The following is a 22568-nucleotide window of genomic DNA, read 5'->3' on the forward strand; positions in this document are numbered from 1 at the left end:
GAGTGAGAGTGAGACTGGTGGAACACATGGCTCCCATCTGGTGGGAGAAACACGTGCACACACGTGCACGGGGTTCATAGGGAATAGTGGGGTGTTCCCAATCCAAATCTAAGACAGCTGTGATCGGCTTTCCACTGAAAATGTGACATCGTTATTCCACAAAGTGCACAAGCAAACAGACCATTTATACAAACGTAAATCAACAATCTTCCTGACGTGGGAGCACATGTTGAATCTCCCACCAGTCATCATCCCGGACTTTGCTATGCGCCACGCCGCGATGTCACTTTAGCCAAACACTCCCGGACACTGCAGTATAGAAGTTTAACAAAACAAACAAGAGCAACACACAGCTTCTGAAGTTATACTGTATGTTTTTAAAGACAGAGGGTCAGAGGTCATGTGACCCACCCGCCTGCCCCACCCTGAGCTAAATAGCAGCTGTAGAACAAATCAAACGTACCTCAAACAGCAGCAGAGGAGAACGTTTGGAAAAGCAATTCTGACTGAAGGAAGGAAACTCCCCGACAGAAAAACAAACAGTTGCACTGGAGGTCATGTGACCGCACACGCCCATCCACGTGCACAGTGCATGTGTGTAAGTACTACAACCCCTGGCAAAAATTATGGAATCACCGGCCTCGGAGGATGTTCATTCAGTTAATTTTGTAGGAAAAAAAGCAGATCACAGACATGACACAAAACTAAAGTCATTTCAAATGGCAACTTTCTGGCTTTAAGAAACACTATAAGAAATCAAGAAAAAAATTGTGGCAGTCAGTAACGGTTACTTTTTTAGACCAAGCAGAGGAAAAAAATATGGACTCACTCAATTCTGAGGAATAAATTATGGAATCACCCTGTAAATTTTCATCCCCAAAACTAACACCTGCATCATATCAGATCTGCTCGTTAGTCTGCATCTAAAAGGAGTGATCACACCTTGGAGAGCTGTTGCACCAAGTAGACTGACATGAATCATGGCTCCAACACGAGAGATGTCAATTGAAACAAAGGAGAGGATTATCAAACTCTTAAAAGAGGGTAAATCATCACGCAATGTTGCAAAAGATGTTGGTTGTTCACAGTCAGCTGTGTCTAAACTCTGGACCAAATACAAACAACATGGGAAGGTTGTTAAAGGCAAACATACTGGTAGACCAAGGAAGACATCAAAGCGTCAAGACAGAAAACTTAAAGCAATATGTCTCAAAAATCGAAAATGCACAACAAAACAAATGAGGAACAAATGGGAGGAAACTGGAGTCAACGTCTGTGACTGAACTGTAAGAAACCGCCTAAAGGAAATGGGATTTACATACAGAAAAGCTAAACGAAAGCCATCATTAACACCTAAACAGAAAAAACAAGGTTACAATGGGCTAAGGAAAAGCAATCGTGGACTGTGGATGACTGGATGAAAGTCATATTCAGTGATGAATCTCGAATCTGCATTGGGCAAGGTGATGATGCTGGAACTTTTGTTTGGTGCCGTTCCAATGAGATTTATAAAGATGACTGCCTGAAGAGAACATGTAAATTTCCACAGTCATTGATGATATGGGGCTGCATGTCAGGTAAAGGCACTGGGGAGATGGCTGTCATTACATCATCAATAAATGCACAAGTTTACGTTGATATTTTGGACACTTTTCTTATCCCATCAATTGAAAGGATGTTTGGGGATGATGAAATCATTTCTCAAAATGATAATGCATCTTGCCATAGAGCAAAAACTGTGAAAACATTCCTTGCAAAAAGACACATAGGGTCAATGTCATGGCCTGCAAATAGTCCAGATCTTAATCCAATTGAAAATCTTTGGTGGAAGTTGAAGAAAATGGTCCATGACAAGGCTCCAACCTGCAAAGCTGATCTGGCAACAGCAATCAGAGAAAGTTGGAGCCAGATTGATGAAGAGTACTGTTTGTCACTCATTAAGTCCATGACTCAGAGACTGCAAGCTGTTAGAAAAGCCAGAGGTGGTGCAACAAAATACTAGTCATGTGTTGGAGCGTTCTTTTGTTATTCATGATTCCATAATTTTTTTCCTCAGAATTGAGTGATTCCATAATTTATTCCTCAGAATTGAGTGATTGCATAATTTTTTCCTCAGAATTGAGTGAGTCCATATTTTTTTCCCTCTGCTTGGTCTAAAAAAGTAACCGTTACTGACTGCCACAATTTTTTTTCCTGATTTCTTATAGTGTTTCTTAAAGCCATAAAGTTGCCATTTGAAATGACTTTAGTTTTGTGTCATGTCTGTGATCTGCTTTTTTTTCTACAAAATTAAACAACTGAATGAACATCCTCCGAGGCCGGTGATTCCATCATTTTTGCCAGGGGTTGTATTACTGAGGTGGCACATGCTGACACCAAGTGAATGTATGCAGCATTTACCTCATCTATCAAACACTCACACAGACCACCGTTTGCCTTGGAAGCATCTCAAAGGTAGTTTTTTTTCCCATGGTGCTTCACTTCTGAGTGAAGAAGTTCGTTGGCATCTGAAATGTTCGTTGTGGTTTGAAGATGTTTGTTGGCACTCAGAACACGACACTGCTGTTGACCGCCAAAAGCCTCATCTTTCATTGAGTGCAGAGTTCTTCAGGTGGGTTCACCACATACGTGCACTCTGCTTTAACACGCAAAGAAACTTAAAGGAAAACAGTAATTAACAAAATAAAAGCAAACACTAATGGAAGAATAGAAAACTTCACCTCAGGGAGCTTTGGTGGATGTTCTCTGTTAACTCACCAGAAGATCTAAAACATGACTCGATCTAAATAGGAGTGAGCCAGGTTCCAGCGCACCCCAGCGCTTACAGGAAATAAAAGATGACGCTCTGATTGGTTGATTTCATGTCACACCCAAAGTACACCTGTGATGAGTGCAGTGACTGAATACCCCCCGTGTGCATCTTACGATGTGCTCAGAAAATAGTGGACTTAAACACGGTCAGTTTAAGAATTTCCACTGTGTGCTTTGGAGCATGTGCCGCTGATTGTTGAGACTCCTGGTGGTGCTAGTTTTCCTATTTGGTTGTGAGAACTGTACACTAACTAGTCACCTAACACAGTGATGGGAGGTGTTTGGTAGCAGATCTCTCCAGGAGAGTCCTTGGAGGTCCCAGGAATGATGTTGTGTCAAATGAGAGACCCCAATGAAATGTATTTCCATGACAGCCATGGGGGAGGGGTTTCCTAAACATGGTCTGTTGACAACCTCTGGAGACTGGACAGGGGGACAGTGATGTACCTGGGTGTGTTAAATCCATGACTACTTTTGGGCAGTGGTGGGCACACTTCCGATAATCCGATAACAGATAATTATCGAAGATAATGTTTTCATTATCGGATTATCTTTTTAGATAAATTTAAAAACCATCATCGGACTAATTATCTTCCGATGAATTACCGTCCGATAACTTTTAGACCGATAACGTACTAAACTAAGCTGAACAGTGAATAACATTTTTAAAACTGTTAAAGCTGTTGAGACCTACCTGTTAAAAATTTCCTAATAAGCATGTTGTTCTATCTTCTGCAAACAGAAACCACTCTATGGTCTGTAAGCAAAGGAGAACTGGTGACCAAAAAAAAAGTCATCTCCTTTAACACCATACTAATATAATCACAATGTCACCAAGTCATCCAGAGGCATACATGTTTAACTTATGGTTCAAATTTTAACCACTTATTTTAGACAAGTTATTTAAAATTATTGTCATGTCTGAAGTTTATAAAGTGAAAATATCAGATATATGTTTTCGTTTTAAAGTAATGTGCTAATTTTTAAGGTTTTGTGAGCACATGCTGTGCCAGGCAGCAATGCATTATGGGTAGCATAAGGTAATCTCAGAAGTTCACGACAGGACAAATGCATTTCACTGTGTTCAGGGTCCACAGATAACAGCATTAAACTCTAGTGCCTAAAACTCTCGTGAATATATTCTCTGGGTTTATAGACGTTAGTGTATTTGCGTTTGTTAAATTCCATGCATCTTAAATGTAGCAGACACGGATTATCTTTGACATTTTTTCAAGGCCGCTACTGCCATCTACTGGCCAGGAGTGTTCATGGCAGTATTAAACTTCTGGGTACACGGCTGCTCTCAAAGTGTTGGTATTGTCCATTGTCCAGGCGCTTTTTGTGTGCATATATTTGTTAACTTTGTATTCTAAAACTACGGTTAGAAGTAATTCCGACTCCTTATTGGTCCACATGGACGAGGTTGGCGCCATGTTTTTAGTTTTTGTGGAAGTGACGACAAGAGAATAAGGTTCCTGATTGGATAGAATTTTAATCAGTACCGCCACCCAAAGGTTTGGCAGACTCATTACAATACATTTATACGGTTCGATGTGGATGGATTTTTTTTTTTTTAAACGACGTAGTGTGGATTTAAGTTTTTTCCCCAAACTGAAAGGGTAAGATATTCGGTTTTACAAATACCCGACAACGTGTGTACATGGCCTTATGTCTGTGAAAGGCACTATATAAATAAATTTACTTACTTACTTACTAATATTGAGTGCACATTTTACAACATCATAAAAGTTTTAAAACATGCAACTGCGATGACACTTCCAGGGCTCCGTAAAAATGCCTGTTTTTACAAATAAAAATGGAATATTTTACAAAAGCACATTTATCTTTAAACCAACACACAACACACATCACATTAACGTGTTGGTTTACATAACGGATTACTGATCCAATCACTGTTTAGCATTTTTACCCAGAATGCTTTGCGGTCTGTGTTTGTTACAAAACCTCAGAATTAGTGCCTTATTCAACATTAAAAGATATATGTTATATTTTAACTTTGTACAAATGACAGAATTGACATTAATGGAGTTATTCTATCAGTATTTTCAAAAAACCATAAGTTAGTATGACTTTATTTTTCAAGACCTCCGCCTGACCGGCGTGTTGAAATTCATAGGAAGCTGGTCTTATGGCTGCTCTCGGTGTGTCTCTGTGGTGGGAGCGCTGTTGTAAACAAGAGCTTCCAGCAGGAGCAGAATGTTGAAAGAAAAAATGATTCTGATTAGTAAACAGCTGATTTTGTGGGTTCTTTCACAATTTGTCTGTGCTGTTTCCTGCAGGGGGCAGCATGGTCAAACATTCTTGCTTATTTTTTTTTTTTTTTTTACCGCTTTTGATGCTTTCAAAAGCGATCGTGTTAAAAATCAATTTCGGCTCTTTAGTAACTGCAAATGTCTCATAGACAACACCGGAATTTATCGGTTATTGATTATCTGTAACTTCAGATACATTTTTGGGTGGTTTATCTTTATCAAAGATAACTTTTCAGTTATCTTATCTGTTATCGAAGTACATTTTTTGGTTATCTGTGCCCACCACTGCTTTTGGGACAGAGAAGCAGGCCGTTAGTCTGTCTGGGTAGCTGCCAGTTAGGATGCAGGGATGCATCCAGTGTATAGTTCTGCTTCAGAGACACCTGTTCCAAAGTGTTCCACACATCCTGGTAGAAGGAACAATCCAAACCTCACCTTGTCACTGTCGGCAGTGTTTTGTGACGTTCTTGAGGCGATGGAGACGGTGTCCGGCTGGCTGCTGGCGTCACCCAGACTGTCTGCGTCTTCGCTGGTCTCCCTGATGGACACAGACAGACAGCTGACAGTGAATCAATCAACTCAATCAACTTTTTTTCTTATATAGCGCCAAATCACAACAAACAGTTGCCCCAAGGCGCTCCATATTGTAAGGCAAGGCCATACAATAATTATGAAAAACCCCAACGGTCAAAACGACCCCCTATGAGCAAGCACTTGGCAACAGTGGGAAGGAAAAACTCCCTTTTAACAGGAAGAAACCTCCAGCAGAACCAGGCTCAGGGAGGGGCAGTCTTCTGCTGAGACTGCTTGGGGCTAAGGGAAAAAACCAGGAAAAAGACATGCCGTAAAGGGGGGCAGAGATCGATCACTAATGATTAAATGCAGAGTGATGCATACGGAGCAAAAAGAGAAAGAAACAGTGCATCATGGGAACCCCCCCACAATCTACGTCTAAAGCAGCATAACCAAGGGATGGTCCAGGGTCACCCGATCCAGCCCTAACTATAAGCCTTAGCGAAAAGGAAAGTTTTAAGCCTAATCTTAAAAGTAGAGAGGGTATCTGTCTCCCTGATCTGAATTGGGAGCTGGTTCCACAGGAGAGGAGCCTGAAAGCTGAAGGCTCTGCCTCCCATTCTACTCTTACAAACCCTAGGAACTACAAGTAAGCCCGCAGTCTGAGAGCGAAGCGCTCTAATGGGGTAATATGGTACTACGAGGTCCCTAAGATAAGATGGGACCTGATTATTCAAAACCTTATAAGTAAGAAGAAGAATTTTAAATTCTATTCTAGAATTAACAGGAAGCCAATGAAGAGAGGCCAATATGGGTGAGATATGCTCTCTCCTGCTAGTCCCCGTCAGTACTCTAGCTGCAGCATTCTGAACCAACTGAAGGCTTTTTAGGGAACTTTTAGGACAACCTGATAATAATGAATTACAATAGTCCAGCCTAGAGGAAATAAATGCATGAATTAGTTTTTCAGCATCACTCTGAGACAAGACCTTTCTGATTTTAGAGATATTGCGTAAATGCAAAAAGGCAGTCCTACATATTTGTTTAATCTGCGCTTTGAATGACATATCCTGATCAAAAATGACTCCAAGATTTCTCACAGTATTACTAGAGATCAGGGAAATGCCATCCAGAGTAACGATCTGGTTAGACACCATGCTTCTAAGATTTGTGGGGCCAAGTACAATAACTTCAGTTTTATCTGAGTTTAAAAGCAGGAAATTAGAGGTCATCCATGTCTTTATGTCTGTAAGACAATCCTGCAGTTTAGCTAATTGGTGTGTATCCTCTGGCTTCATGGATAGATAAAGCTGGGTATCATCTGCGTAACAATGAAAATTTAAGCAATACCGTCTAATAATACTGCCTAAGGGAAGCATGTATAAAGTGAATAAAATTGGTCCTAGCACAGAACCTTGTGGAACTCCATAATTAACTTTAGTCTGTGAAGAAGATTCCCCATTTACATGAACAAACTGTAATCTATTAGACAAATATGATTCAAACCACCGCAGCGCAGTGCCTTTAATACCTATGACATGCTCTAATCTCTGTAATAAAATTTTATGGTCAACAGTATCAAAAGCAGCACTGAGGTCCAACAGAACAAGCACAGAGATAAGTCCACTGTCCGAAGCCATAAGAAGATCATTTGTAACCTTCACTAATGCTGTTTCTGTACTATGATGAATTCTAAAACCTGACTGAAACTCTTCAAATAGACCATTCCTCTGCAGGTGATCAGTTAGCTGTTTTACAACTACCCTCTCAAGAATCTTTGAGAGAAAAGGAAGGTTGGAGATTGGCCTATAATTAGCTAAGATAGCTGGGTCAAGTGATGGCTTTTTAAGTAATGGTTTAATTACTGCCACCTTAAAGGCCTGTGGTACATAACCAACTAACAAAGATAGATTGATCATATTTAAGATTGAAGCATTAAATAATGGTAGGACTTCCTTGAGCAGCCTGGCAGGAATGGGGTCCAATAAACATGCCGATGGTTTGGACGAAGCAACCAATGAAAATAACTCAGACAGAACAACCGGAGACAAAGAGTCTAACCAAATACCGGCATCACTGAAAGCAGCCAAAGATAACGATACATCTTTGGGATGGTTATGAGTAATTTTTTCTCTAATAGTCAAAATTTTTTTAGCAAAGAAAGTCATGAAGTCATTACTAGTTAAAGTTAATGGAATACTCAGCTCAATAGAGCTCTGACTCTTTGTCAGCCTAGCTACAGTGCTGAAAAGAAACCTGAGGTTATTCTTATTTTCTTCAATTAGTGATGAGTAGAAAGATGTCCTAGCTTTACGGAGGGCTTTTTTATAGAGCAACAAACTCTTTTTCCAGGCTAAGTGAAGATCTTCTAAATTAGTGAGACGCCATTTCCTCTCCAACTTACGGGTTATCTGCTTTAAGCTACGAGTTTGTGCGTTATACCACGGAGTCAGACACTTCTGATTTAAAGCTCTCTTTTTCAGAGGAGCTACAGCATCCAAAGTTGTCTTCAAAGAGGATGTAAAACTATTGACGAGATACTCTAACTCCCTTACAGAGTTTAGGTAGCTACTCTGCTCTGTGTTGGTATATGACATTAGAGAACATAAAGAAGGAATCATATCCTTAAACCTAGTTACAGCGCTTTCTGAAAGACTTCTAGTGTAATGAAACTTATTCCCTACTGCTGGGTAGTCCATCAGGGTAAATGTAAATGTTATTAAGAAATGATCAGACAGAAGGGAGTTTTCAGGGAATACTGTTAAGTCTTCTATTTCCATACCATAAGTCAGAACAAGATCTAAGATATGATTAAAGTGGTGGGTGGACTCATTTACTTTTTGAGCAAAGCCGATAGAGTCTAATAATAGATTAAATGCAGTGTTGAGGCTGTCATTCTCAGCATCTGTGTGGATGTTAAAATCGCCCACTATAATTATCTTATCTGAGCTAAGCACTAAGTCAGACAAAAGGTCTGAAAATTCACAGAGAAACTCACAGTAACGACCAGGTGGACGATAGATAATAACAAATAAAACTGGTTTTTGGGACTTCCAATTTGGATGGACAAGACTAAGAGACAAGCTTTCAAATGAATTAAAGCTCTGTCTAGGTTTTTGATTAATTAATAAGCTGGAATGGAAGATTGAAACTAATCAATGCGTGCTGACCTGCGGGAGATGCTGCGCTGTCTCCCCAGGGTGGGGTTCGGTGTTTTTGGGAGGGGGATGGGCTCCCTCAGAGCTCCCCGCAGGTGGCCCCGCCTCTCCTGGATCACCTGGCGAATACTGCGGACCCACTCCTGCTTCAGTTCCAGTGAGGCTGCCTGTGGTGTGAATAAGGAGTAGATGCTTATTCTCGTAGTTACATATGCGTGAAGACGGGTGGCGGTTATGACTCTGCTGCTGTGAACCGTGTCCATGAGACATCAATTTCCTCGTCTGTCACGTGTTGGTTCAGTTTTTCTTGCGTGACTGTTGTCCCTGTACAGCATACGTACCTTCAGTACGGTTTTGTTGTCCGACGTCGGCGTTCGTCCAACCCACAGGGCGAACTTACAGGGGTCGCCCTCTATATGTTCTGTGACCCCAAGTTCTGATGTCTGGGAGACAAAATATAAACAAATGCTGGTAAAAGTGTTCTGGGTGAGTTGGGCTGACCATGACGGCTTGTAGAATTTCAGTGGGCGTTACCCTCAGTCGGCTCTTGTAGAGGTATTTGGTTCGTCCAGATGAGTCTTTGACCTCCTTACTGAAGATGAGTGACAGCTCAAACAGGAAGAGGTGTCGCTCCCGCCCTTTCCTGATTAGAGACTTAGGCTCCCAAACCAGGAAGGAGTCTTGGAGCAGAAGCTCTCCCTGGACCTCCAGGCCCTCTTCCAGACCTGACAGGGACATACAGCAACGACAGGTTAAGTGCCCCGCCCACCAGGAGGACACAGCTTAACAGAAAACCTGACCTCAGAAAAAAGGCCAAAAGGAAAACCTGATGTCCATTTCCACAGCGCCTCAGACCTCAGACAAAAACGTACGATACTTCTGAAGCAGATACCCACAAACCACAAACCAGGAGAGTCAATCCCCAGGTTCTGCCGTGTGCCACAGTGCCCCTGACCAAGACACTGAACCCCAATACTGCTTAACCTCAGGACTTTCTGCTCCTTCACAGTAAAAGACTTCTAGATCCTTCACAGTAAAAGTCTTTCAGCTCTTTCACAGTAAAATACTTTTAGATCCTTCACAGTAAAAGACTTTCAGTGCTTTCACAATAAAAAAATAAAAAATTCCTTCACAGTTAAAATTTTTCTGTTCCTTCTCACTAAAAGACTTATAGTTCCATACTTTTGGATCTTTCACAATAAAATACTTTCATCTCTTTCACAGTAAAATATTTCTAGTTCCATACTTCGAGTTCCTTCACATTAAAAGACTTTTACTTCCTTCACAGTAAAAGCTGTGCAGCTTCCTGTGGTGAGTGGAAATCATAGGATGAATAGTGGCTTCACCAAAATACTTTTAATGTGAAGCACCAGCAGTCATGTGACTCTGTGTTCGTACCATCTGATTTTCTTATCCAGTCCGGCACACGTGATTAAAATCTCATCAGTTTTGGAGAAAACAGACAACAAACAACAAATAATCCTGGTTTATATTGTTGTGGTTTCCAGAACGGATGGTTGGGTACGCTCTCTTGGACCCTGCTCTTGTGAAGCACCTTGAGATGCACTGTGCTGTGATTTGGCGCTACACAAATAAACTGAATTGAATTAATACCCACCCAAGACCAAATGGTCACGATTTCTAAGCAGCAATAGGATCAGGACAGTTTGTGTGTGTGTGTGTGTGTGTGTGTGTGTGTGTGTGTGTGTGTGTGTGTGTGTGTGTGTGTGTGTGTGTGTGTGTGTGTGTGTGTGTGTGTGTGTGTGTGTGAGAGATACCTTCCAGCATGCTAACATGCATAGCATCGTTGGCTCTCTTTGGGACACTCAGCATAACATCCAGACCTTCTTTTATCTCACCTTTTCCCTCCTCACAGCACGCCAACAGCTCCTACACAGACACAAAGTGTCAGAAGCTTGTGAAAATCTCACTGTCTGGTTTGTTTTGCTGAGCTGCTTGTTGAATGACTGAACTCTGTGGATAAAGTGATCACTTTGAATACTTTATTCTCTCTCAGTTTGTTGAGTTTAGTGACCTTCATGTCTCTGGGTTGTCAGCATCTCCCAAAAACGTGGAACGGGCATTTTTTTGTTTGTCTCCCAACGGAGCTGCAACATGAACAATGGACAGGAGATGAATCATGGAGAAGAAATGAATAATAAATAAATAAAAGAAAGTGACGGCTGTTACAGTCTTAACGGGAGAGACACCGGAAGAGCCCCCAGCCATTTATTGTTTGTTTGGATCCCCATTAGCTGCAGCTTTGCTGCAGCTACTCTTCCTGGGGTCCAACAGATTTACAAATACAAGGTCTGTCCAAAAAGTATCGTACCTTTTTATTTTTTTCAAAAACTATATGGATTTGAATCACGTGTGATTACATCAGCCAAGCTTGAACCTTTGTGCGCATGCGTGAGTTTTTCCAGGCCTGTTGGTTGCGTCATTCGCCTGTGGGCAGGCTTTGAGTGAGCACTGGTCCACCCCTCCCGTCGGATTTCTTTTGTCTGAGAACTTGCTGAGAGACTGCCGCTTTGCTCCATGAAATTTTTTTCAGAAACTGTTAGAGACAGGCAGTTGGAAACCATTCGAAAGATTCAGTTGGATGTCGGTGAAGATTCTGTCGGCGTCACGAGGATTATGGACTGTTAAAACCTTTTTAAAGACGGCCCACAGCGGCTGAGGGTGCGCGGCACGCTGAGCGGCCATTCAACAGGCTGGATCGACCAGATCATTTCTAAACTGAACGCTGTGTTGATCCGGGACATCGTGTGACTACCACAGAAATGGCAACAGAGCTGGACATAGCACTTTTGCAGCACATTCCACTGTTACAGGAGATTTTGTAATGAAAGACGTGCGGAGGATTTCGCGCGTCGGCACGAAGCAGCTCAGGAGGCGCAGCAAAAAAAAAAACACCTCCGTGTTGGAAACCATTCAGAAGATTCAGACAGCTTTCGATGGCTTTCAGTCGAGTGAGTATCCGAGAAATTGTGTAACAGCTGGACATGCCCCAACATGTCCTGTGAGACTTCCAAGACGGAGGTGATTTTTGCTGCGCATCCTAAGCTGCTTTGTGCCGACGCGCAAAATCCTCTGCACGTCTTTCATTACAAAATCTCCTGTAACAGTGGAATGTGCCGCAAAAGTGCTATGTCCAGCTCTGTTGCCATTTCTGTGGTAGTCACATGATGTCCCGGATCAACACAGCGTTCAGTTTAGAAATGATCTGGTCGATCCAGCCTGTCGAATGGCCGCTCGGCGCGCCGCGCGCCCTCCGCCGCTGTAGGCCATCTTTAAAAAGGTTTTAACAGTCCATAATCCGCGTGACGCCGACAGAATCTTCACCGATATCCAACTGAATCTATCGAATGGTTTCCAACTGCCTGTCTCTAACAGTTTCTGAAAAAAATTTCACGGAGCAAAGCGGCAGCCTCTCAGCAAGTTCTCAGACAAAAGAAATCCGACGGGAGGGGTGGACCAGTGCTCACTCAAAGCCTGCCCACAGGCGAATGACGCAACCAACAGGCCTGGAAAAACTCACGCATGCGCACAAAGGTTCAAGCTTGGCTGATGTAATCACACGTGATTCAAATCCATACAGTTTTTGAAAAAAATAAAAAGGTACGATACTTTTTGGACAGACCTCGTATATTGTAGTAAATCAAAAATACATTCAAAAAATATATAAAAATAAATGAAAATAAAAATTACATATCAAAACCAAAAACATCCATCCATCCATCCATCCATTTTCTTCCGCTTTATCCGGAGTCGGGTCGCGGGGGCAGCAGCTCAAGCAAAGTCACCCAGACCTCCCGATCCACACACACCTCCCCCAGCTCCTCCGGGGGAACCCCAAGGCGTCCCACGCCAGCCAAGAGATGTAGTCCCTCCAGTGTGTCCTGGGTCTTCCCCGGGGCCTCCTCCCAATGGGACGTGCCCGGAACACCTCTCCAGCGAGGCGTCATGGGGGCATCCGGAAAAGATGCCCCAGCCACCTCAACTGACTCCTTTCGACATGGAGGAGCAGCGGCTAAACTCCGAGCTCCTCCCGAGTGACCGAGCTCCTCACCCTATCTCTAAGGGAGCACCCAGCCACCCTGCGGAGGAAACTCATCTCGGGCGCTTGTACTCGCGATCTCGTTCTTTCAGTCATGAGCCAAATCTCATGACCATAGGTGAGGATCGGAACGTAGATCGATCGGTAAATCAAGAGCTTTGCCCCCTTACTCAGCTCTCTCTTCACCACGACGGTCCGATACAGCGACTGCATCACTGCAGATGCTGCACCGATCCGTCCATCGATCTCACGTTCCATCCATCCCTCACTCGTGAACAAGACCCCGAGATACTTAAACTCCTCCACTTGAGGCAAGGACACTCCACCGACCTGAAGAGGGCAAAGCACCTTTTTCCGGTCGAGAACCATGGCCTCGGATTTGGAGGTGCTGATTTTCATTCCGGATGCTTTACACTCGGCTGCAAACCGCCCCAGTGCACGCTGAAGGTCCTGATTTGACGAAGCAAACAGAACCACATTGTCCACAAACAGCAGAGACGAGATTTTGTGGTTCCCAAACCAGACCCCCTCTACACCCTGGCTGCGCCTAGAAATTGTGTCCATAAAAATAATGAACAGAACCGGTGACAAAGGGCAGCCCTGGTGGAGGCCAACGTGCACTGGAAACAGGTTTGACTTACTACCGGCAATGCGAACCAAGCTCCTGCTGCAGTCTTACAGGGACCGGATAGCCTTTAGCAAAGGACCCCGGACCCCGTACTCCCGGAGCACTCCCCACAGGGTGCCCCGAGGGACATGGTCAAACGCTTTCTCCAGATCCACAAAACACACGTGGACTTGTTGGGTGAACTCCCATGAACCCTCGAGCACCTGATGGAGTGTGTGGAGCTGGTCCAGTGTGCCGCGACCAGGACGAAAACCACACTGCTCCTCCTGAATCCGAGGTTCGACCATAGGTCAAATTCTCCTCTCCAGTACTCTGGAATAGACCTTACCGGGGAGGCTGAGGAGTGTGATCCCCCTATAGTTGGAACACACCCTCCGGTCCCCCTTCTTAAACAGAGGGACCACCACCCCGGTCTGCCAATCCAGAGGCACTGTCCCTGATCGCCACGCGATGTTGTAGAGGCGTGTCAGCCAAGACAGTCCCACAACATCCAGAGACTTAAGGTACTCAGGACGGACTTCATCCACCCTGGGTAATGGATTTGTCTGCCTATGAGTCCCCAGTCTCTGCTTCCTCTTCGGAAGACATGACGATGGGATTGAGGAGATCCCATCGTCGATTGCCGGGCGGTGGAAGGAGTACTTCAAGGATCTCCTCAACCAAAAACATATCAAATCAAATTAATCATCATCTATGCATGGTGAAAGGGTTGACTCAGATTACTCCTTATACTGATAAATACTGTTTCAGAAGGTTTTTAAAGAAACATTCATCTGCAATGAGTTGGATGTGATCCAGTAATAAATTCCATTCATTAGTGTGTAGGTGTGTAGTCTTACACACCTCTCTGCAGCTTCTCTCCCCCTGCCATCCCCTCATTACCCCATCCCCGTAGAGACGGTGTCTGCTCCCAGATCACCAATAACCAGCAAAAATCTATTTAAGCATAAAAATTCAAAAAGAAAAAATAATATAGCACCTTCAACTGCACCACAGACTAAAACAGTTAAATGTGGTCTATTACACATTAGGTCTCTCTTCTAAGTCCCTGTTAGTAAATGATATAATAATTGAACAACATATTGATTTATTCTGCCTTACAGAAACCTGGTTACAGCAGGATGAATATGTTAGTTTAAATGAGTCAACACCCCGAGTCACACTAACTGCCAGAATGCTCGTAGCACGGGCCGAGGCGGAGGATTAGCAGCAATCTTCCATTCCATCTTATTAATTAATCAAAAACCCAGACAGAGCTTTAATTCATTTGAAAGCTTGACTCTTAGTCTTGTCCATCCAAATTGGAAGTCCCAAAAAACAGTTTTATTTGTTGATATCTATCGTCCTCCTGGTCGTTACTGTGAGTTTCTCTGTGAATTTTCAGACCTTTTGTCTGACTTAGTGCTTAGCTCAGATAAGATAATTATAGTGGGCGATTTTAACATCCTCACAGATGCTGAGAATGACAGCCTCAACACTGCATTTAATCTATTATTAGACTCTATTGGCTTTGCTCAAAAAGTAAATGAGTCCACCCACCACTTTAATCATATCTTAGATCTTGTTCTGACTTATGGTATGGAAATTGAAGACTTAACAGTATTCCCTGAAAACTCCCTTCTGTCTGATCATTTCTTAATAACATTTACATTTACTCTGATGGACTACCCAGCAGTGGGGAATAAGTTTCATTACACTAGAAGTCTTTCAGAAAGCGCTGTAACTAGATTTAAGGATATGATTCCTTCTTTATGTTCTCTAATGCCATATACCAACACAGTGCAGAGTAGCTACCTAAACTCTGTAAGTGAGATAGAGTATCTTGTCAATAGTTTTACATCCTCATTGAAGACAACTTTGGATGCTGTAGCTCCTCTGAAAAAGAGAGCTTTAAATCAGAAGTGCCTGACTCCGTGGTATAACTCACAAACTCGCAGCTTAAAGCAGATAACCCGTAAGTTGGAGAGGAAATGGCATCTCACTAATTTAGAAGATCTTCACTTAGCCTGGAAAAAGAGTCTGTTGCTCTATAAAAAAAAACCTCCGTAAAGCTAGGACATCTTACTACTCATCACTAATTGAAGAAAATAAGAACAACCCCAGGTTTCTTTTCAGCACTGTAGCCAGGCTGACAAAGAGTCAGAGCTCTATTGAGCCGAGTATTCCTTTAACTTTAACTAGTAATGACTTCATGACTTTCTTTGCTAATAAAATTTTAACTATTAGAGAAAAAATTACTCATAACCATCCCAAAGACGTATCGTTATCTTTGGCTGCTTTCAGTGATGCCAATATTTGGTTAGACTCTTTCTCTCAGATTGTTCTGTCTGAGTTATTTTCATTAGTTACTTCATCCAAACCATCAACATGTCTATTAGACCCCATTCCTACCAGGCTGCTCAAGGAAGCCCTCCCATTATTTAATGCTTCGATCTTAAATATGATCAATCTATCTTTGTTAGTTGGCTATGTACCACAGGCATTTAAGGTGGCCATAATTAAACCAATACTTAAAAAGCCATCACTTGACCCAGCTATCTTAGCTAATTATAGGCCAATCTCCAACCTTCCTTTTCTCTCAAAAATTCTTGAAATGGTAGTTGTAAAACAGCTAACTGATCATCTGCAGAGGAATGGTCTATTTGAAGAGTTTCAGTCAGGTTTTAGAATTCATCATAGTACAGAAACAGCATTAGTGAAGGTTACAAATGATCTTCTTATGGCCTCAGACAGTGTTCTGTTAGACCTCAGTGCTGCTTTTGATACTGTTGACCATAAAATTTTATTACAGAGATTAGAGCATGCCATAGGTATTAAAGGCACTGCGCTGCGGTGGTTTGAATCATATTTATCTAATAGATTACAATTTGTTCATGTAAATGGGGAATCGTCTTCACAGACTAAGGTTAATTATGGAGTTCCACAAGGTTCTGTGCTAGGACCAATTTTATTCACTTTATACATGCTTCCCTTAGGCAGTATTATTAGACGGCATTGCTTAAATTTTCATTGTTACGCAGATGATACCCAGCTTTATCTATCCATGAAGCCAGAGGACACACACCAATTAGCTAAACTGCAGGATTGTCTTACAGACATAAAGACAAGGATGACCTCTAATTTCCTGCTTTTAAACTCAGATAAAACTGAAGTTATTGTACTTGGCCCCAAAAATCTTAGAAACATGGTGTCTAACCAGATCCTTACTCTGGATGGCATTACCCTGACCTCTAGTAATACTGTGAGAAATCTTGGAGTCATTTTTGATCAGGATATGTCATTCAATGCGCATATTAAACAAATATGTAGGACTGCTTTTTTGCATTTACGCAATATCTCTAAAATTAGAAAGGTCTTGTCTCAGAGTGATGCTGAAAAACTAATTCATGCATTTATTTCCTCTAGGCTGGACTATTGTAATTCATTATTATCAGGTTGTCCTAAAAGTTCCCTGAAAAGCCTTCAGTTAATTCAAAATGCTGCAGCTAGAGTACTAACGGGGACTAGAAGGAGAGAGCATATCTCACCCATATTGGCCTCTCTTCATTGGCTTCCTGTTAATTCTAGAATAGAATTTAAAATTCTTCTTCTTACTTATAAGGTTTTGAATAATCAGGTCCCATCTTATCTTAGGGACCTCATAGTACCATATCACCCCAATAGAGTGCTTCGCTCTCAGACTGCAGGCTTACTTGTAGTTCCTAGGGTTTGTAAGAGTAGAATGGGAGGCAGAGCCTTCAGCTTTCAGGCTCCTCTCCTGTGGAACCAGCTCCCAATTCAGATCAGGGAGACAGACACCCTCTCTACTTTTAAGATTAGGCTTAAAACTTTCCTTTTTGCTAAAGCTTATAGTTAGGGCTGGATCAGGTGACCCTGAACCATCCCTTAGTTATGCTGCTATAGACTTAGACTGCTGGGGGGTTCCCATGATGCACTGAGTGTTTCTTTCTCTTTTTGCTCTGTATGCACCACTCTGCATTTAATCATTAGTGATTGATCTCTGCTCCCCTCCACAGCATGTCTTTTTCCTGGTTCTCTCCCTCAGCCCCAACCAGTCCCAGCAGAAGACTGCCCCTCCCTGAGCCTGGTTCTGCTGGAGGTTTCTTCCTGTTAAAAGGGAGTTTTTCCTTCCCACTGTCGCCAAGTGCTTGCTCACAGGGGGTCGTTTTGACCGTTGGGGTTTTTACGTAATTATTGTATGGCTTTGCCTTACAATATAAAGCGCCTTGGGGCAACTGTTTGTTGTGATTTGGCGCTATATAAATATAAATAAATAAATAAATAAATAAATTCATACCCCTAAATGTGACAGTGTTCTTTATGGCATTGGTTCTAGCTACAGGTAACGTAAAATTTCCCACCACAGCATGTCTGGTTCTGTACGATTTTCTGAACTAAAAGAAAAATTCCTAAACAAAATATAAAGTAACTTAGTGACAATAATCTTTCTAACAAAAATGATCAGCAAATATAAAAGTCTATCTTTGACTAACAACCAGTTTAATTTTTTATGCATTGTGATGATATTTGTCTTATAACTGCATCTAACTGCCACACGAGCAGCCCTATTCTGAATAATCTGTAATCTATTTATCATTTCTCCAGTAGCATTCGACCATACTACTGGGCAATAGTCCAAATATACTAATAATAGTGCATTAATAGCATACTTCCTTGTAGTGTAACTTAGAAACCTTGCATGTCTTTTCATAATTGATATAGCCCTGCCCATTTTTACAAAAATATTATTTATATGTTTTTTCCATGATAATTTTGAATCTACCACTACACCCAGCAGCTTGGTCTCATGCACTTGATTTATTATCATATTATTAATCTTAATGTCTAATATGGGGTTTTTCATAACAACACAGCTAGATCCAATAACCACACAGTTAGTCTTCTCTGTATTTAACACTAACTTATTAGATGTTACTCACTCAATGACATTATGCAATTCCATATTTAAAACAGTTTCAAGATCATTGCATGAGCGTGCTGATGCATAAATGGTTGAATCATCTGCATACATTACTATAATAGCTTTAGAATCAGAATCAGAAGAAGTTTATTGCCATTGCCAGTGAACAGGATTCACAGACTAGGAATTTGCTTCGGTACAATGGTGCAACATTAAGAAGAGATAAAATGCTAAGATAAAATATAACATATGTGTCAAAATAAGATAAAATCTAAGATAAAAAAAAGAAATATGAAATATGAAAGGCTGTGTGCAACAGAAAAACAGAGAAACAGAAAAAACAGTGCAGTGGGAGGAGTGCAATTAAAAATCAAAGTACATTGTCTAAAGTGACCCGTGATAAAATGATAAAGTGACAGAGTTAAGCTTAAGGTGACTGAGTTATGAGGTGTTCATGAGTCTAACGGCAGAGGGGAAGAAACTGTTCTTATGGCGGGAGGTTCTGGTCTGGATGGACCGTAGCCTCCTGCCCGAGGGGAGTGGTTTGAACAGACCGTGTGCAGGGTGAGAAGGGTCAGCTGTGATCCGACCTGCTCGGCCCAGAGTCCTGGAGACATGTAGGTCGTGGAGAGATGGAAGGCTACAGCCGATCACCTTCTCAGCAGAGGCCACAATGCGCTGCAGTCTGTATCTGTCCCTGGCTGTGGCCCCGGCGTACCACACCGTGATGGAGGAGCAGAGGATGGACTCGATGATGGCCGTGTAGAACTGCACCATCAGCTGGACAGGCAGCTTGGCCTTCTCCAGCTGCCGCAGGAAGTACATCCTCTGCTGGACCTTCTTGATGAGGGAGCTGATGGTTGACTCCCACTTGAGATCCTGGGTGATGATGGTGCCGAGGAAGCGGTGACAGACCACAGTGGTGATGGGGCTGTTGGTGAGGGCGAGGGAGGTCAGGGGGCTGTGGCTTTCCTGAAGTCCACGATCATCTCCACTGTTTTCTGGGCGTTGAGCTCCAAGTTGTTGCTGCTGCACCAGGTCACCAGCCGGTCCACCTCCCTCCTGTAGGCAGACTCATCCCCATCCGAAATGAGTCCGATGAGGGTGGTGTCGTCCGCAAACTTGATGAGCTTTACAGAGTCGTGGCTGGAGGTGCAGCAGTTAGTGTACAGGGAGAAGAGCAGAGGGGAAAGGACACAGCCCTGTGGAGATCCTGTGCTGAGAGCCCGAGTGTTCGAGACATTCTTTCCCAGCCTCACATGCTGACTCTGGTCCGTCATGAAGTCTGTGATCCACCTGCAGGTGGAGCTGGGCACGTGGAGCAGAGAAAGCTTGTCCTGGAGCAAAGCCGGAAGGATGGTGTTGAATGCAGAGCTGAAGTCCACAAACAGGATCCTAGCGTAGGTTCCTGGGGAGTCCAGGTGCTGCAGGATGGAGTGCAGGGCCAGGTTTATGGCGTCATCTACAGACCTGTTGGCTCTGTAGGCAAACTGCAGGGGTCCAGGAGGGGGTCGGTGATGGACTTCAGGTGTGATAAAACCAGGCGTTCGAAGGTTTTCATGACTACAGACGTGAGAGCCACAGGCCTGTAGTCATTAAGTCCAGTGACGCGTGGTTTCTTGGGCACTGGAACTGTGATTGAGGACTTGAAACAGACTGGAACATGGCATGACTCCAGGGAGGTGTTGAAGCTCCCCATGAAGACTGGGGCCAGCTCATCAGCGCAGTGTCTCAGGGTGGCAGGAGAGACACAGTCTGGGCCCGGGGCCTTACATGGATTCAACCTTTTGAAATGTCTCCTCACGTCCTCCTCTTGGACGGAGAGAGCAACAGGGGGAGTGGGGAGGGCAGCAGTGAGAGGGGGGAGGTCCAGAGTGTTTGAATATCAAGTTGTGTGGGGGGTGGGGAGACGTGAGTCCTTGTCTTCAAACCGTGAATAGAAGACGTTCAGGTCGTTGGCCAGCTTGAGGTCGTCAATAGAACGAGGTGCTTTGGGCTTGTAGTTGGTGATCTCTTTCTATATTTATGTAAAATATATGGTAAATCATTAATCAATCAATCAATTTTATTTATAAAGCACCAAATCACAACAAACGTGTGGGCCGCCAGAAGAGGAGGTACTGCTGGCCCACCACCAGTGGGCGCCCTGCCTGAAGTGCGGGCTTCAGGCACGAGAGGGTGCTGCCGCCACGGACACAGCCGGGGGTGACAGCTGTCACTCATTATCTCTTGACAGCTGTCACCCATCTACTCAACATCATCTCACTCCATAAAGACCAGACGTCATCTCCACCTCGTTGCCGAGATATCGTACTTTGTTGGAGGTAATATCCTCAGCCATTTGTGTTGCAACATATCTGTATATTGTGAGTGTTTGCAGGAGTACCGGTCCCTTTTTCTGTGGAGGCTGAGTGAGTGCAGGACGGCACTCATTTCCCCTGAGGAATCACTGCGGTACTCTGCAACATATTGAGTGAGAGGTGGAGGTGGCATTCCCACCGTTGTTGTTATGGGGTGTACACACACCCACACTTGACTGTCTTTGTTCTCGCCAGCAGTACCAGATCCGACAGTCGGGGACGGTGATCACCTGGGAATTCGGGACTTGGCGGCTCCAGTATTCACCAGGTTCGGTGGCGGCGGAAATCGTGTGGTTCCGGCTCTTCTCAGGACAGACGTCTTCTATCCTCGAGCCTGCCCACACGTCACCTTTGTGGATTGACTGTAATCATATTCTGAGATTGTCTGTATGTTCGTTGTGCACCTTCACAACATTAAATTGTTAATTTTTGGCTCATCTATTGACCGTTCATTTGCGCCCCCTGTTGTGGGTCCGTGTCACTACACTTTCACAACAAAACAGTTGCCCCAAGGCGCTTTATATTGTAAGGCAAGGCCATACAATAATTACGTAAAAACCCCAATGGTCAAAACGACCCCCTGTGAGCAAGCACTTGGCTACAGTGGGAAGGAAAAACTCCCTTTTAACAAGAAGAAACCTCCAGCAGAACCAGGCTCAGGGAGGGGCAGTCTTCTGCTGGGACTAGTTGGGGCTGAGGGAGAGAACCAGGAAAAAGACATGCTGTGGAGGGGAGCAGAGATCAATCACTAATGATTAAATGCAGAGTGGTGCATACAGAGCAAAAGGAGAAAGAAACAGTGCATCATGGGAACCCCCCAGCAGTCTAAGTCTATAGCAGCATAACTAAGGGATGGCTCAGGGTCACCTGATCCAGCCCTAACTATAAGCTTTAGCAAAAAGGAAAGTTTAAGCCTAATCTTAAAAGTAGAGAGGGTGTCTGTCTCCCTGATCTGAATTGGGAGCTGGTTCCACAGGAGAGGAGCCTGAAAGCTGAAGGCTCTGCCTCCCATTCTACTCTTACAAACCCTAGGAACTACAAGTAAGCCTGCAGTCTGAGAGTGAAGCGCTCTATTGGGGTGATATGGTACTACGAGGTCCCTAAGATAAGATGGGACCTGATTATTCAAAACCTTATAAGTAAGAAGAAGAATTTTAAATTCTATTCTAGAATTAACAGGAAGCCAATGAAGAGAGGCCAATATGGGTGAGATATGCTCTCTCCTTCTAGTCCCCGTCAGTACTCTAGCTGCAGCATTTTGAATTAACTGAAGGCTTTTCAGGGAACTTTAGGACAACCTGACAATAATGAATTACAATAGTCCAGCCTAGAGGAAATAAATGCATGAATTAGTTTTTCAGCATCACTCTGAGACAAGACCTTTCTAATTTTAGAGATATTGCGTAAATGCAAAAAAGCAGTCCTACATATTTGTTTAATGTGCGCTTTGAATGACATATCCTGATCAAAAATGACTCCAAGATTTCTCACAGTATTACTAGAGGTCAGGGTAATGCCATCCAGAGTAAAGATCTGGTTAGACACCATGCTTCTAAGATTTGTGGGGCCAAGTACAATAACTTCAGTTTTATCTGAGTTTAAAAGCAGGAAATTGGAGGTCATCCATGTCTTTATGTCTGTAAGACAATCCTGCAGTTTAGCTAATTGGTGTGTGTCCTCTGGCTTCATGGATAGATAAAGCTGGGTATCATCTGCGTAACAATGAAAATTTAAGCAATGCCGTCTAATAATACTGCCTAAGGGAAGCATGTATAAAGTGAATAAAATTGGTCCTAGCACAGAACCTTGTGGAACTCCATAATTAACCTTAGTCTGTGAAGAAG

The 22568-nt window shown here is 43.2% G+C and overlaps 1 protein-coding gene across 1 annotated transcript in view; it reads right to left on the reverse strand.

Moving 5' to 3' along the window:
- LOC117520386 (kalirin-like) overlaps positions 1-22568 on the reverse strand; it is a 167552-nt gene that overhangs the window by 55911 nt on the left and 89073 nt on the right. The window contains 5 exon segments of the mRNA XM_034181767.1: positions 5520-5622; positions 8768-8922; positions 9097-9198; positions 9290-9480; positions 10534-10645. Coding sequence (XP_034037658.1) covers positions 5520-5622; positions 8768-8922; positions 9097-9198; positions 9290-9480; positions 10534-10645 — 663 coding nt within the window.

The sequence above is a fragment of the Thalassophryne amazonica genome, chromosome 1 (genome assembly GCF_902500255.1).
Source record: "Thalassophryne amazonica chromosome 1, fThaAma1.1, whole genome shotgun sequence".
Lineage (NCBI taxonomy): Eukaryota > Metazoa > Chordata > Actinopteri > Batrachoidiformes > Batrachoididae > Thalassophryne > Thalassophryne amazonica.